The sequence below is a fragment of the Lacerta agilis genome, chromosome 11 (genome assembly GCF_009819535.1).
Source record: "Lacerta agilis isolate rLacAgi1 chromosome 11, rLacAgi1.pri, whole genome shotgun sequence".
NCBI classification, from domain to species: domain Eukaryota; kingdom Metazoa; phylum Chordata; class Lepidosauria; order Squamata; family Lacertidae; genus Lacerta; species Lacerta agilis.
Genome location: NC_046322.1, coordinates 38339106 through 38354848, shown reverse-complemented (window position 1 = coordinate 38354848; position 15743 = coordinate 38339106). Strand labels below are relative to the sequence as shown.

At 38.9% G+C, this 15743-nt stretch overlaps 1 protein-coding gene across 7 annotated transcripts in view; it reads right to left on the bottom strand.

The window, feature by feature from the left end:
• Window positions 1–15743, bottom strand: part of PAM (peptidylglycine alpha-amidating monooxygenase) — a 122647-nt gene that overhangs the window by 75518 nt on the left and 31386 nt on the right. For all 7 annotated transcript variants that reach the window (XM_033164213.1, XM_033164214.1, XM_033164215.1 and 4 more), the window contains exons 2-3: window positions 2861–3380; window positions 1464–1584 (exon numbers count right to left, since the gene is read on the bottom strand). In XM_033164213.1, the coding sequence (XP_033020104.1) occupies window positions 1464–1584; window positions 2861–2952 (213 nt within the window). In that variant the 5' untranslated portion in view covers window positions 2953–3380. The remainder of the gene's footprint in view (window positions 1–1463; window positions 1585–2860; window positions 3381–15743) is intronic.

Sequence of the window (15743 nt, the reverse complement as noted above, 5' to 3'; positions counted from 1 at the left end):
GCATCAAGGTCTTTCAATAATACACATGGCAATAGGGAAAGAACAAGGGATTACCTCTAAATCTTTAGTCTTATAAAAGAAGAAAAAACTCTAGTTTCTTATTTAGCTCACAGGGGGTGAAATCTTTGTCCTCAGTAAAATCCTATTTGCTGCCAAGGAGTGTGGTGGAGTCTCCTTCTTTGGAGGTCTTTAAGCGGAGGCTTGACAGCCATCTGTCAGGAATGCTTTGATGGTGTTTCCTGCTTGGCAGGGGGTTGGACTGGATGGCCCTTGTGGTCTCTTCCAACTCTATGATTCTATTGTCACCTGTGTGCAATTTCCCCCAAAAACTTTGAATATATTGGACAGTAATTCAGTTTTATAAAATGGTTAATCAGAGGGATTCCCAGTTGTTTGTTTCTAATGTTACTAAGGCGTTCACCTATACACTTCGTAAGAATCCTAAAAAGTTTTACCCACATAAATATTCTGGCATTTACACCAAATTGCCTAAATCACACAGACTGCATTACAGGTGGAGAAATGTTTCAGGACGTATCTTATAGGATGTATCTTTAAAGCCCTAAACGACTTTGGCCCTGTATACCTGAAATAGGGTCTCCAACCACATCGTCCAGCCCAGACTCTGAGATCCAACTCCGAGGGCCTTCTGGTGGTTTCCTCATTGCAATAGATGAAGTTACAGAGAACCAAGTGGAGGGACTTTTCAGTAGTAGCACCTACCTTGTGGAATGCCCTCGCAGCAGATGTCAAACAGATAAAAAGCTATGTGATTTTTAAAAGACATCTGAAGGCAGCCCTGCACAGGGAAATTTTAAGCACCACGGGAGATACTGGCAAGTGCACAGACACCCATGGTAGCTGGTTTAGCAACTCCAGCTTTAGAATGTTCTACAAAAAACAAAGGGGGAAATTCCACACAACTAATTTAGTTTATGCAACTAAAATCGTTTCAGATTTACCTTTAAAAGATCAACGTAATTTAATCTGATTGTCTCTAGCTAATTTAGGCCAGTTCCCTGACTAGACTTCTAGAACATTCTTAGGTTGTTCTACACTTGTGTAAAACCTAAGGATAAGATACCACAAAGAAGAATCTGCATCAAGTTGACATTGTTCCAATTCTAACAAGTCTTCACTGGAGAATTCATATTAATATTCCCTCGAAACAGTCACTGGTTCTTTACAGATTCTGTTTAGTGAGAATCACAGGAAAGCGTTTATTCCACAGGGGTTCTAGCATATGGTCATCTGAGAAGCCATCAAGCATTCTAAGCAACAGCGAGAACAAGCAAGACAATCCAGCTCTCCATGACTCTTAACTCAGGGCCATTCTGAAGTCATCACAAGACAGAAGTACTGATTGTGAATCTCCACCTGTTAATAAAGTGACATGACTGCCTTTGTTCCTATTACTACAAGCAAAGGTGTAAGCTGATCTACATAAAGACTTCTGTTCTCACCTGCTTAGGAGTTACCCCCGGCATGCGAATGTCCAATGCAAAATCTGATAAACTTAGAGGAACCAGCTGCCTGTTGCTGCCCAGGCATTCATTAGAATGTGACTTGGCAGAGTCCTTATACCTAAAATTAAGAAGAAATATTAAATATGTACCTTTTATTTAAATGCATTTCACAACTTGTATAACTCATACAGGTGCTCCAATAACTTTTGCTGTGGCTAGAATAATTTGAGGAATCCATGTGTGGATTACATAAAACAGTTTGAAATATTAAGAACTGGCAAAATATTAACAATCGTTTCATACACCAGGTCAAATGGTGGCTAAGATGTCCCAAGTTTACCATGTACTAATAGGAAGGAAAGTTGTATTGATGAAACAAGTTCTTTGATATGTTTCAGCCAACTAAGCATCCAAACTAACATGCCAATTCACACATGTATCCAAGGAAGGCTCAGAAATGGGGTTTGCAGGGCTGCCCCCAATTTACAACAAGACTGCCAAGAAGTCACTTTATGGAGAACGCTTCATGGTTGCTTCAGTTAGTTGCAACATGCAAACTATGGAATGCATTAATAGATGGGGAAATCCTTAATATGCAAATATACAGCAGAACTCCCAATGCATAGCTGAATAAGCCTGGGGGGGGGAGGGACTTCCTGCATTTCTCTTCTTGATCTGTGATTGAAAACAATCATCTAATGACACGTATTTGCATCTTTTCTATGGATACCAAAGCAGTCACGGGAAATTATGTTACCCATTATTTGTACAGGAAGAGAATCCAGAAAAAAACTCCTGTAAAATATAGTAGGGGAACCCTAGATATGCTTGCTAGTTTCAGGACAGCTAGATATAAGCAGCCTTTGATGCAATGTGAATACTAAATATATCCATGGATAAATATTTGATGTGGCAATTACGGGGACTACGCTGTACATACAACCATATTGTCTTGTGAGCAAATAAAGCAGACTTCCGCTTAAGAAGGTATCCAGAAATGCAAGGAGACATCTTCCAGAAGGCTAATCAAACAACTGATAAGTTACCTGATGCACTTTAAAAAGATATTTCAAAGGAGGAAGGACTAATGGGAAGGACATTATATATAAAAAAGTTACTTACTTACTACAGAGCCTGTCAAGCTCATATTGAATTTAGATAAAAAAGTTATTGCAAAACAGTATAAGAATGATGATGTAATGCACTGACTATTTCAGTATTAACCAAAAGCAATTATAATCACATTTTTTAAAAATTAAAAAAAAAAAATAAGCCAGTCATATTTTTAAAATGTTTTTGTTTACTTTGCTGGAAGCTTCACTTTTAAAGCCACAACACAAATCAAGGAAAAGCAGACGAAAACACTAAGCAGCGCACACTGATAAACAACCCACCTCTTAAAGACTGAAAGTGGGCTTCTGAAAGCCAAACAGCTGTTTTGAAAAATAAGGAACAATATTAGCAGGTTGTTAACGAGGCCAGCCATGTTCACCCTGCTGTTCCTGACCCGATTAAGGAAGCAGGGAAAGGGCAGTGCAGCTCTGTCGGCTGTGATCCTGACAATTAGGCAGCAACACTGCTATCAGTTTGCTACTTCATTATGATGTTCTCCACAGGCATCCTACAGCTTTTGACAGACCATCTGTCCTGGAAGGTGGTGTGCTCTAAATCAGTAAGGTGAGATGATACTGTGCTTTCTTCATTGGAAGCGGGAGGAAAAAGAGGGAAGGGAGGAAGGCAGGGGAGAGTGTTTCCTTTGCTATGTCCACTGACAGAGCGGAAGCAGAATTCACAGCCGTGGTGCTTTATTCCAGTCTACTGTAAAATCTCCATTAAAAAAAAAATCAATCCATTCCACAGTGCAAGAGACTCCAAGTGGCACTGCAGAAACCCATGTCGCTCGTTATTCAGGACCTGCAAAAATAGAAACAGATAATGGGTGACTAACACATTACAGCATTAGTTCTCAGCAAATACTTGCTAAAGATTTTTCGCACATTAGGAGTTTCTCAAGCTCTATCTCAACTCAGAAAAGGTATTGTAAACTTTGTTGACCCTCTCCCCTCCGCCGTCCTCACAACTCCATGCAACAATTCTCACAAGTATGGTATATATTCTTTGTAACATGAACTGTGAATGCTAAAGGTGAGCCTATCAAAAGTAGTTCATCAAATTCCCTAAAGCCTTCAAGTGACAGGACTTAGAAAGCTTAAGTGCATTTAGCCATTACCTAGCCTTTTCTTTCTCTACTTCAGAGAAGACAGTATTCAGTGTTGAGTATCATACACAATATTCTTTTACCAAGAATTAAGTAAAGTCCCCTTTTTCCATAAAATTTAGAGCAAGTGCGAAGTTTGATAGCAGAAAATTCAAGTGTGTGTGTGTGTGTGTGAAACACACACTGTCTGACCTTCCAGCTATAGAATAAACAGCATATAAATAAATGTGAATAATAAATAAATAAATAGTAGTTCGAATTTCAATGAACTATTACAGTGTTCCTCAAACAGTGTGTTAGGGCCCACCAGTGCACCGTGGGGCACTTTCAGGGGGCCCTCCATACCACAGTATGTCCAAGATCTCCCCCTTGTGATGTCATATAGCCTTTTGGTTGGACCACTGTCAGCACCAACAACTCCTTACATGCTAAGCAGTCATAGCCAGGAGACAGAAATTCAGTAGGGGGAGGAAGGTCTCACGCCTCTGAGGTATAGTCTGCCTGAAGAGTGGTAAACCATCGCAGTGCCTCCAGACCAAACATTTAGATTTAGCTTGAAGGAAGCTGAGCTATGGAACACCTTGCCTCAAGGAACATGCTGAGCCAATAATTTAGCAATTTCCAAAGGTGGATTGGATCTCAATAGAAAATGATGTCAGTAATTGCCAGGTGGTTATGCCAAACTCTGTCTCTACCTGCCACCATTTTGTGGTCCAAGAAATGTTCGATGTCCTTAAGACTGTGATGAATATCATCATAGTTTTATATTAAACATTTTATAATTATATGCCTACTGATCAGAATCACAGCGCTATTTGTCCTGTAAGTTAATACTGCAAATATGGAAAAGTGAACATGGAGAATGTGTGGGTGATTAAGATTATATCCTAAATTAAAAAGTAACATATTGACAAACATAATATGCAGAAGGGTTAAAAAAAACCCCAAGAGATTTCTGCTTATTATTTATGAATTGCCTCAAGTATTTTGGGCACTATGCTGAACAACTAAGAGAAAGCACTGTTTCAGTCTAGAAATGAAAACTGAGGAACAAAAGAATAAAATGGGAACAAGTGAGGATAAAGGATACAACAACAAGATTACACGGTTGCTTAGGTTCATTATGTGTGGATCTTGATACGGCAACTTTGCTTTGGGTTAGAATAGATGCTCCACAGGAAGACAGCAAATAAGTAGGGGAGACAGAAAAAAGGTCAAGTAGAAAGGCTGGGGAAATGTTTTGACCTATTGGAAGCCAACCTCACTCTTAAAGCGGCTGCACATTTCCTTTCCATTGTCTATGTTTAAGCTTGGACCAAATTGCATTTATTCCTACTTTGCAGAATTGTGTTTTTCCACATCTTAAGCTGTTGGTTGACAGATTGATCGAAAAAACTAAACATTTGCTGCAGATGAGTGGAGGAGCAGGCGAGATAAAACACTACAGATTTGACTGGATTGACTCAACGAGTGGCTTTAGATGTTTCTTCTATGGAAGATTTTTTACATGCCGTCCTCTTATTTCTTTAGATTCTAAACAACTGACAGAAAAGCAGCCTATGCATCCAACAGAAAATTCACAAACATTTTTGAATTTTACACATACAGTGCACAAACAGAATGCATAGAACTCGTGTGTGCTTCCTATTCTACCTATTTAAACATTTGAAGCCCATCAATATTTTGTTGAACCTGGCATGAAGACAGCTTAAAACAAGAGGATGATGGGTTAGTGAAGCATGTATCCCCTGTGTCATGGGACAGAATTTGCTTAGGTAAGCTTGTAAAACCATATGTGACTCTTCTAGGGAGATTTGTGTGACTGTCTTAATTGTAGGCAATAGGTGAACTGCTTGGACTTTTATTTGTTTGAAAAATACATACTTTGTCTTAAAGTAAGAGAATTGTCTTGTAGATTGTGTCAACATGCACACATACTGAATATGAGAATTTATCTGAGGATTAAGCGTTCCAGCAACACCCAAAGGCATGTAGAACATTAAGACAATGGAATATGAGTGGCACATCATGCTCAATTCCAATTATAACAATAATTCCAGCATTACAGGACATAAGTATCAGTTTACGACTACAGATTTCACCTGTGCTTCTTAACCAAATCAACAAATGATTTAACAAACATCCAATGTCTCAATTTAAACTGCATTCTTGGCACTTGAAACATGCCCAGCATCCAAAACTGAACAGCTAAACCAGAAAGCCTTCATTTATTTACTGGGAAGTATTTCAGTATAAACACATCCCCACCACTTCAAAAATTAAGCAGCTTTTCCCAATTGATTACCTTGACAAAATATGGACATAACCCAAGAGAGGTTAATAGCAGAGTCCCATCTGCTTTTATTCTCTATTTTAGATTATTTCACTCCCCACCTGAAACTGAGACTTCCAGAAGTTCAGCAACTTCACACTTTATTTGGACCTATAATGTCTATACCATTACCATCCCGAAGCATGAAGTTAATTAACCTCCCAAAGAAATGAAACATCGCAGATGCCATCCACCTGAAATCTTTTCAACAAGTTGTATCAGCTCTTAACATTTTAACAGCTTTGCATATCCATGTGACAGGAATACGACATTGCCCCTGAGCAGTCTTTTAACCAGTCTTCTCATTTCTCACAGAATGCTCTTTTCAGGACTACTACTGTACGTCTTTGTGTGTGCAGTACTTTCCATCCCTACTTACCCATTTCAAAACATACATACTGAAATTCAATGCATGTTTCATTCATGGAGATGAAACAAACATTGCTTTTGAAAGCATGCCTCCCACCTACTGGAACGCTGTAAATCTGTAGACTTCCTTCCTCCAGAGAATTCCAGAGTGCACAGAAAGCATTTAAATGGTTATGGATAATGTAGTAGACTGCTCAGCTAGTCAAAGTATCCTGCCATGTCTTATGCTAAAGCTACTCCATTTTCCCAGCAGGAAATATTCAGGAAATGCTCCATTTAACAAAGAGCACAATAATGATTAACAAGGCAGCAAGATCCCCATGAGATATTACACCTCCAGATGTCCATAATAAAAAGGAAAAAAAAAATCAATGAAATTACACAAATAGAGAATAATAAAGGGAAGCAAAAAATAAAGGGAAATGTACTTTTTCTACTGGCAAAGTGCTTCTAAAACGTCACACACTTTTGCACAGAAAAAGAAATGCAGTCTAGATGTCTGCTATGCTTTATCTTTGCATATCTAAAGTTTTCTAAAGTAGCATATCTATCAACATGGACAACTGCAAAGACCACTAGCATACTTACAAAACACTAATCTTGGATTAATTATCTATTATTAGTATCAAACTACTTTTCTGTATTTTTTAAAAGCTTTTTAAGTCTCATGGTTAACCTTCTGTTGACAGTAAATAAATATGTATGTATACTTCTTTTATACAAGACTTACATTTGCGTCCTTTTTGTGGTGGCCCCCCAAGCTCTGAAATAGCTAGCCAGTGTGATACAACTGCCCAGAGACTGGCCCCTTCAAATGAATTGCTAAGGCCTTTCTCTTCAGACAAGCTTTTAATAATTCGGGTATTGTTTTAATGCTGCATGTCAGTTTTTAATCTACAATTACTATTTCTGAAACTTTGCTGCCATTTTATTTTTTTCTTTAAATGCAATCCCTTTTCAGAGTAATTGCTGAAAAGTAGGCTATAAATTTACCAAATAAATAAAAATGCACTGCCAATCTGAACATTTATAATACAATGAAAACACGGGCTAGGAAAGATTTTCACTAGAGTAAAAATGGTTAAGAAAAGAACAAGCATTTTTTAGAATCATTCCTGTCATGTTGAAATACATTCACAGCACTTGCTTGCAGGGAGGGGAGCAGTGCTTAAGTTGTATTCTTTGAATTCTCTAAATAAAAATATCCACCAGAAAATAGAATAAACCAGCCACAAGAAAGCAAACTGCAAAGCTAATGGGAAAGAAACCAATGGTCTGACACAGTGATCCCTGACTAAGATAAGGGAAAAGACAGAACATGAAGGCACAACTATGAATGCTAATACCACATATATATTTTCTCGTTACTAATCTGCAGTACTGTCAGATGCTACTATTGGAAACATTTCTTTAAACAAAAGCCAAAACAAATTTCCCAGCGTAGTCAAACTATCATTTTGCTTATTATTATTATTAAGCTATGTTTTAACACTGTAAACCGCCCTATGATCCTGGGATGAAGGGTGGTATAATAAAAAAAAAAAAAAAGGCTTGGAAAGAAGTGGTCAAACAAATGAGATGGTAGTAGGTCTATGCATTTCCTTTAGAAGGTTCATCTTTGAAGATGACCTTTGGAGACTGCTTGGAAATTTCAGCAGGTGCATAAAGAAGCTTCCCAATTGCTTTGGGGGGGGGGGCAAGAAACCAGAGCATATATACACTGGTTCTGTACCAGCTGCACTGATTGACAGTGTGTTTCCAGGCCAGTTTAAAGTGTTCTCTATCTAAAACCCTAAATGGACCAAGCAGATTATTTGAAAGACAGTTTACACCTGCTCAGGCTTTAAGATTGGCCATGGAGGTCCTAATCAGAGTACAGTCATACCTTGGATCCCGAATGCCTTGGTACTCAGACATTTTGGTTCCCGAATGCCACAAACCAGGAGGTGAGTGTTCCCGGTTTGCAAACATTCTTTGGAGCCCAAACGTCCAACGGGGCTTCCGATTGGCTGCAGGAGCTTCCTGCAGCCAATCAGAAGCCACGCTTTGGTTTCCAACGTTTTGGAAGTCAAACGGACTTCCGGAACAGATTCCGTTAGACTTCCAAGGTACGACTGTACAGTACATCAGATTGATAGGCACATAAGACAGACCACATGGCAGTGGTGAGCATGTGGAACTCCCTCCCATGAGAAGTGTGTTTTAAACAGTCAATGGGGGATGCATACAGGTTGCTTAGAAGATTTAAAATACAACTTTCAGAAAAATTAAAAATCAATGAAATATAACCCAGGGAAGGCAGTGTAAGAGACATGCAGCAGCCAGAGCAGTAATTCCATTATATATGTGTTGCAACTGAGTCACATAATGTAGGCCGGAGATTATAAACTCTCCCCTTTACACTTTAATTTTTCAGAGATTTTCAACTTATTTATTGAAGCCTGCACAAATATGTCATCTGCTTCACCTTACAGAACCAAGAGCTCAGTTAATTACGGTACCTTCTCAAGCAACACTGGCTTTATACTATGCAAATCATAGCATACGCACCACAGTAAATTTTAACAGTAGTTTTTGTGAGAAGAGGAAGAGCTTTATTTTTACTTTTGTGTAAGTTTTGTGCAGAAACATTTATAGTGTAACAAAGTTACTTGATAAGCATCTCACACTTCGGTAAGATACATTAACTCCCCATACTACTAAGACACAAAGTAGAACTAAATCGGCAACAAGAGAAAAACAGCTTACTTTTAACAGGGCACCCTGGTTTCTATTCCTGAGACACAGCCAGCTGTTTGCTTCTGAAAAGCTGATTACATGTTGCTTAGACTAAACTATGAAAGTGTCTGGAAAACAGGATTAACCAATTTAGCAGCGGTCAAAACAAGAGGCTGAAAGAGGTGGTACGGTAACCCAGACAGAAAGGGGAAAGCAGTCAGTCACTGAAGGGAATGAAAGGGCATGGGCAATGGGATGGGAGGTCACTATCATATGTTAAGGTGAAGATACAGGATAATGTTTAGCATTGCTATTTTCTGTCACCACATAGTGTTCGTTCTGCACTTGTAAGGAATCAATCTTTTAGTGCGACAGTACCTATACTCTGGAACTGCCCACCCACTTACATTAGGCAGGTAACTTTACTGCACCTACTAATAATTTTGTGTGTGTGTGTTTACCCCGATATGCATGGTTAGCATACATTTTATTTGCATTTCTCTTATAATGCATATCCTGAACTGCTTATTTTATTTATATTTTGATTTTTTTAAAGTTAAAAATCAGAGTTAAAAACAAGTTATTGAAAATGTTGATGGACATTTTAGTTTTATTAAACTGCTTAGTGGTTGTTGCCCCCCCATAATGGAGTATACAAATTCCATTAAATAAAATGTGCCTCCTCCCCAGCTGCCTGAGGGGGAGGAGGGGGAGGTGCAACACTTGCCCTGGGCACTGGCAACCCAAGCTACACCACAGAATGGCAATACACAGGATCCAGCCTAGAAGAGAGCTTTCTCCCATTTTTCTAAGTATTAACTGACAATCTTTAGAAAAAGAGCTAGGTAGATATTTTCACACACTGGCCACCATAACAAAAGATACATCCTTTCTTGTATTCCCATCTATTTAAGATGATAGCAAGACATCTGTGACCTCAGTGGACAGACAGGATTATTCAGATGGAGAAAGTCCTCAAATGACCTGCCTTTTGCATAAGTTGCTGTTCTTGGCTTTTCCCCTTTCCATCCAGAAGCCATGTCCAAAACTGCAACACGTTCAGTAGCACTACAGGTGGGTTCCACTAATGAGACAAAATTGTTAACACGAAATGTTTGACTTTCAAGAGCATTTTCCATTTAGAAAATGAGCATGCCTCTGCTATCAAAAGTCCAAGAAGCATACTTGCTGAAGGTCACAATGAAGCACAGTACCTGGAATGTAAGAGGTATAACTGTACCACAATAGCTTATTGTGTGTATCTGGATGATGACATTTAAGTGGCACATGGCAACATTGCTGATATTTAACTCAAAAAAATTATGAAGGAAAACACAACCACAAAATTACAGCAGCATTCTCTAAGTGCATATGAACAACCACTTTACTGAAGTCTAATTTTCTCCAGGTTAAGCCCCAAAGGCTGAAAATCGTGCAACCTTTAGTACTTTAGTCTGGTAATCTTCCACAACAGGATTACCTAGTTTTATATTTATACAACTCAAGTCATCATCCCTCAATGACTCACAACTCTCACAAATCCTGAATTTCATTTTATCCTTTACCTAGACAGTGGGTACACAGGTTAAGAGCACTTGTCATGATTTTGATGTCTCAGTACAGAACTATTATTCCATCTAAAATCTTAAAAAATAGGCCTGCAAAGAGCAATGGATTCAATGGCTTAGATCCTAACCTTCAATAACTTCTCAGGGTGGAAAGTTTCTCATTCAGTGGTGCCATCTGAACAGTATTTTGGAGAAGAATTTCAGGAGAATGAGCAGGAGGACATTACCTCATTGAGATGTGCACCTGTAGGGTAATTAAATCCAGTCAAAAATTACCCAACTGCACCACTGTTCCAATTCCCTCTTTCTCCCTCTCTACCCCATCCCAAAGTATTCAGAAGGGTCCCTCGCAACCCTGAGAAGCATTATTTATTTATTATTATTATTATTATTATTATTATTATTATTATTATTATTGCAGTGTGGTGGTGGTGTAGAAGGTTGCAGGGGGAAATAGAGGGTGAGAAACTTTTCTACTGTAAATTTCCTTAAATAGAATAGATAATGGTTTTAGTGTTTAAATCCTCATGGATTTAATTTCTGACCTTGTAACCATGCACAGTTAATTAAAAAGAGGGTACATTTTTAAAATTGTGAATAACTAGCACAATCCCACAACAGAAATGTTTAGCCGTGTCTACAGTTGCATTAGGCAATATTGCTGAGAGGCATATAATTTTTTTATGCATCTAAAACTATTATATTCAGTGTTTTATTATAGGCATGATGTTCACTGTCTATATTTAGGATCATCTTGTTTAATATTTGCAATGTTTCACATAGTGTAGGCAAAGAATTCCAGCATGACAGCAATATTGAAATTACCCAAAAAGCTGTCAAAAGTCTGCACAAGCACTGCCAATCGGTAAACAAACCTGAAATCTCTTCCAAAAGCAACAGAAATAAACTTGTTAAGAAGATGTTACATTCCAAGGAAACTATCAAAGAAATTCCATTCATCTCCTTCTTTCAAGGCATTCTTTATACTGCTAATAATAAGCCCTGGTTTTTTTAAAATAAATAAATAAATAAATAAAAATAAAATCCATATAATCCTGAATTTATAATTCATATCCTCAAATGAAGCTATAAGAGTAACATGGATACATTTTCAAATTGTCATATTTTCATAATATTTTTCCACGGTTAAGTAATACATAGCAAAGTTTCCCTACTCCAACTGATTCACATTCTATAGAATACAATTTATTTAATTATTTCTTACACCTCCATCCCACTTTTTTCTCCAAGGTGCTCAATGCGATGTACACAGTTCTGATCCTCCTCATTTAACCCCCACAACAACCCTGTATGGTAGGTTAGGATGAGAGGCAGCAACTGGCCCAAGGTCACCCAGTGAGTTTCATGGCCCAGTGGGGATTTGAACCCTGGTCTCCCAGCTCCTAGTCCCACACTCTAAGCCAGCCTTTCTCAACTTTGTGTCCCCAAATGTTGTTGGACTACAACTCCAATCATCCCTAACCACTGGCCCTGCTAGCTAGGGATGATGGGAGTTGTAGTCAAACAACATCTGGGGACCCAAGGCTGAGAAAGGCTGCTGTAACCACACCGGCTCTCTAGATTTTACAGAACATTATTCACACCACAGAAGCAGGTTGCAGCTCAGTGGTAGACCATTTGCTTTGTATTCAGAAGGTCCCAGGTTTAATTTCCAGCATCTCCAGATAGAGCTAGAAAGATTCCTGTCTGAAACCCTGGAGAGCTAGTCTGCCAGTCTGTGTTGACAGTATTGAACTAGATGTACCAATGGCCTGACCACATTACAAGGAAATTTCCTATATTCCTAAGGTATGAAACAGTTCAAAATTAAAACAGTTGACTGTGTGTAGGACAGATATGATTTATGTGGTACTTTGCCTCATCAAAACATCTGTCTTCACTAGGGATCATGCAGCAGATTTATATCACCAGTCCTTTCTGTATGCATGGTTTCTGTTAAAGAATCCCTGCAAGAGGCAACAAGGGAGAGGACAGAGAAAGGCAAAACAAGAGGATGAGCCAACAAGGCAAGAGCCAGGAAGAAGCACAGCTTCGGTTGTATTCTATTTCCAACAGTTTCTAACACTATAAAGTCTTAATACATACAGTACCATATTTACATTAGGGGCCTTTCTAACGTTTTCAGATGCATTGTACTTCCTAATCTTGAACACAAAAGGTGGCCTCTGCAGCTGCAATCCTACACATACTTCCTTGAGGGCGAGAGGCCCCTTTGGGTCTTTACTCCTGAGTAGACATGAACAGGATTGCCAGAGATGACCTGCATTTTCCAGGTGTATTGTTCAGCAGTTTATACTCTTGTACTTTTTTTACTGCACAACTTGCCTTGTTCAGCATACCTAGCCCTTTGCATGGCTGTTTCATTCTGCATTTTAGGTTGCTGATGGCATTACTGTATTCTGCCCATGATTTCCTTTGCAGAAAGCAATCTTCTGCCACCACCTAGCACTTATTACTCTCGTTTAAGGAATAATTTATTCTCTTACAGCTATTGTAATGCCATAAGGTCATTGACTACAAGCTTGGAACTTATTGATGATCACTTCCATGCCATACAGAGATGTTATAGATACGTAATGGCAGGATTTTGATTGAATATTCCATAGTAAAAAGACATAACAAAATATAATCCTGAGAACTGTGACTTTTCAGCACCCTGATTAAATTAACTGCATAGTTTTATTACACCATGGGGCCAGTACCTCAGCTCTTCCATAACATAAATCCGTGGGTGCAATAAAGGCAAGCTTATTGAGATTACAAGGTGTCCTTGAAGATAATGCAAACAAGCAGACATAATGCAGACGTTTTTACTGTCTTCAGTTGTATTACCCGGTATATTCGATCACAGTAAAGAGATCCTTCAGATACGCTATTGTTGTGGTTTAGGGGCATGCATATATATATATATATATATATATATATATATATACACACACACACACACACATACCGGTACATATATACACACACACACATACATACATTTTCAAGCCTACTCAGTGTTTCCTTTAAACATGATTTTAGCTGTGGCTCAGCTGCTCTAGAAAGGTTCATACAGCAGAACTGAGCTATAATGAATACCATCCTTCATACATCAGCAAGTTGCCCCTGTACACAGGCTAGAGCAGGCACCCCCAAACTCGGCCCTCCAGCTGTTTTGGGACTACAACTCCCATCATCCCTGACCACTGGTCCTGTTAGCTAGAGAGGGTGGGAGTTGTAGTCCCAAAACAGCTGGAGTGCCGAGTTTGGGGGTGCCTGGGCTAGAGCAACAGTTCCTTCCCAAGCAAGAATGCCAAGGTTTCTGCTTTCCTTGGGAAATGTAGATACAGATCACACCATGCACTGGAATTGCTCACCAATAAAATTTATTGTAAGTTTAAAAAAAAACTGCTTCTAGGTGGATTCAAAGCATTTTCTTTGTATAAAAAGAAGCCTTTTCATCCAGTGCCAGTGCAAAAAGTTTGCAATCAAGATTTCTCACAAGGTTTGCTGCAGATAAGGTACCCTAGTTGATTGTTTGGGGATTTTTTGCTATATATATAAAAATCTTTATAAGAATTTCAAGTACCTTGCAAACATGATTAGGAATTTTTAGGTTTTTTCTAATCTGTCTCATGTCACTATTTGAAAAGAAAAAAAGAAACTTATTCACAGTACCTAAAATTTAAAACTCAGTTTAGGAAGACAAAATCTATATACTTAATCCACAAGGTGCATGTGTTAACTTTAAATGTTGTTTGCATGATTTGATTATGTGTTTCAGCAGCACACTCTAATAATAATTTAATCACGGCACAAGACAACCGTGAATTAATATTTCCCATTTTCAATCCATAAAAAAGAAGTCCCCTCAGGTTCCCCAGGAGAAAGAAAGCAACTGATTTGGGAAAGCAAATTATTTGTCACAGATGCACCAACACAATTGTCTGCTCTAGGATAAGTGTTTGTATAGTGGGGGGTGGAACCAAAAGTACCCCCACATCCAGGATGCAGCCTCCATCTGATCACTTCTTTAAGAAGCAAAATATGTCAGTACTTCTAAGGAATTTCTGTTACATGAACCAGCCTGGCTGCTCCCACCTTGTTGCCAGCAGGTGAAATCAAGAGTTGTGATTGACAAACAGTTGTTTGGACACCAGACCCATGGGGGGGGGGGGCAAGGAGCCGCATAAAGTTGCCCCAGGCCTCAGAGGGCTGAGTTGGCCAGGGGCCCCCAGCAGGGATCAACTGCTTTTGTTGAGTTTATTCTAACAAGACTCCCTCCCCAGGCTCAGACAAGCTCTGAACAGGCCTGCCTAAGCTTCCAAAGACCTGCTGTTTACCCCTTCCTTTTAGCACACTTTTATTTTGGGGCCTTACACTCCATCTGCAAAAGAGGACACAAATTTGCATATAACAAAACATATGCAAATCTGTGTACTGTTTTCTGAGTAGATCAGAGGGCCTAATACAGTGGTACCTCTAGTTACGAACTTAATTCGTTCCGGATGTCCGTTCTTAACCTGAAACTGTTCTTAACTTAACTAGAGGCGTGCTTTAGCTAAAGGGGCCTCTTGCTGCTGTTGCACTGCCAGCACATGATTTCTGTTCTCATCCTGGGGCAAAGTTCTCAACTCAAGGTACCGGTAACTCTTCCAGGTTAACGGAGTTTGTAAACTGAAGCAATTGTAACTCGAGGTACCACTGTACACATACAGTGTACTGGACCCAGAAAATTTTGGTTGGGCCCGTTCAGTAGAGGCATATTGATTAAAAAAAAATGCATGTTGCACATTTTGCTTTGTTTTCCTCTCATTGTTTCATTCCCACAAGAGCTGTATTCAAAAGGAAGAGAAAAGGCAAGCTTATGTGTTTTATTTAAAAAAAAAATACCACATGCAGTAGTCCTTTTGAACAAGGACAAAACATTTTATTTCTCATTGAAGCACCGTGTATAAAGGCAGAATTTCTCCAGAAAACAGCTTGCGTGAACTTACAAGGCCTAGAAATCAAAACTGAAAGTGAGAGAGAAAAATGCTATTTATACCACAGCTGGAGCTGTAGGA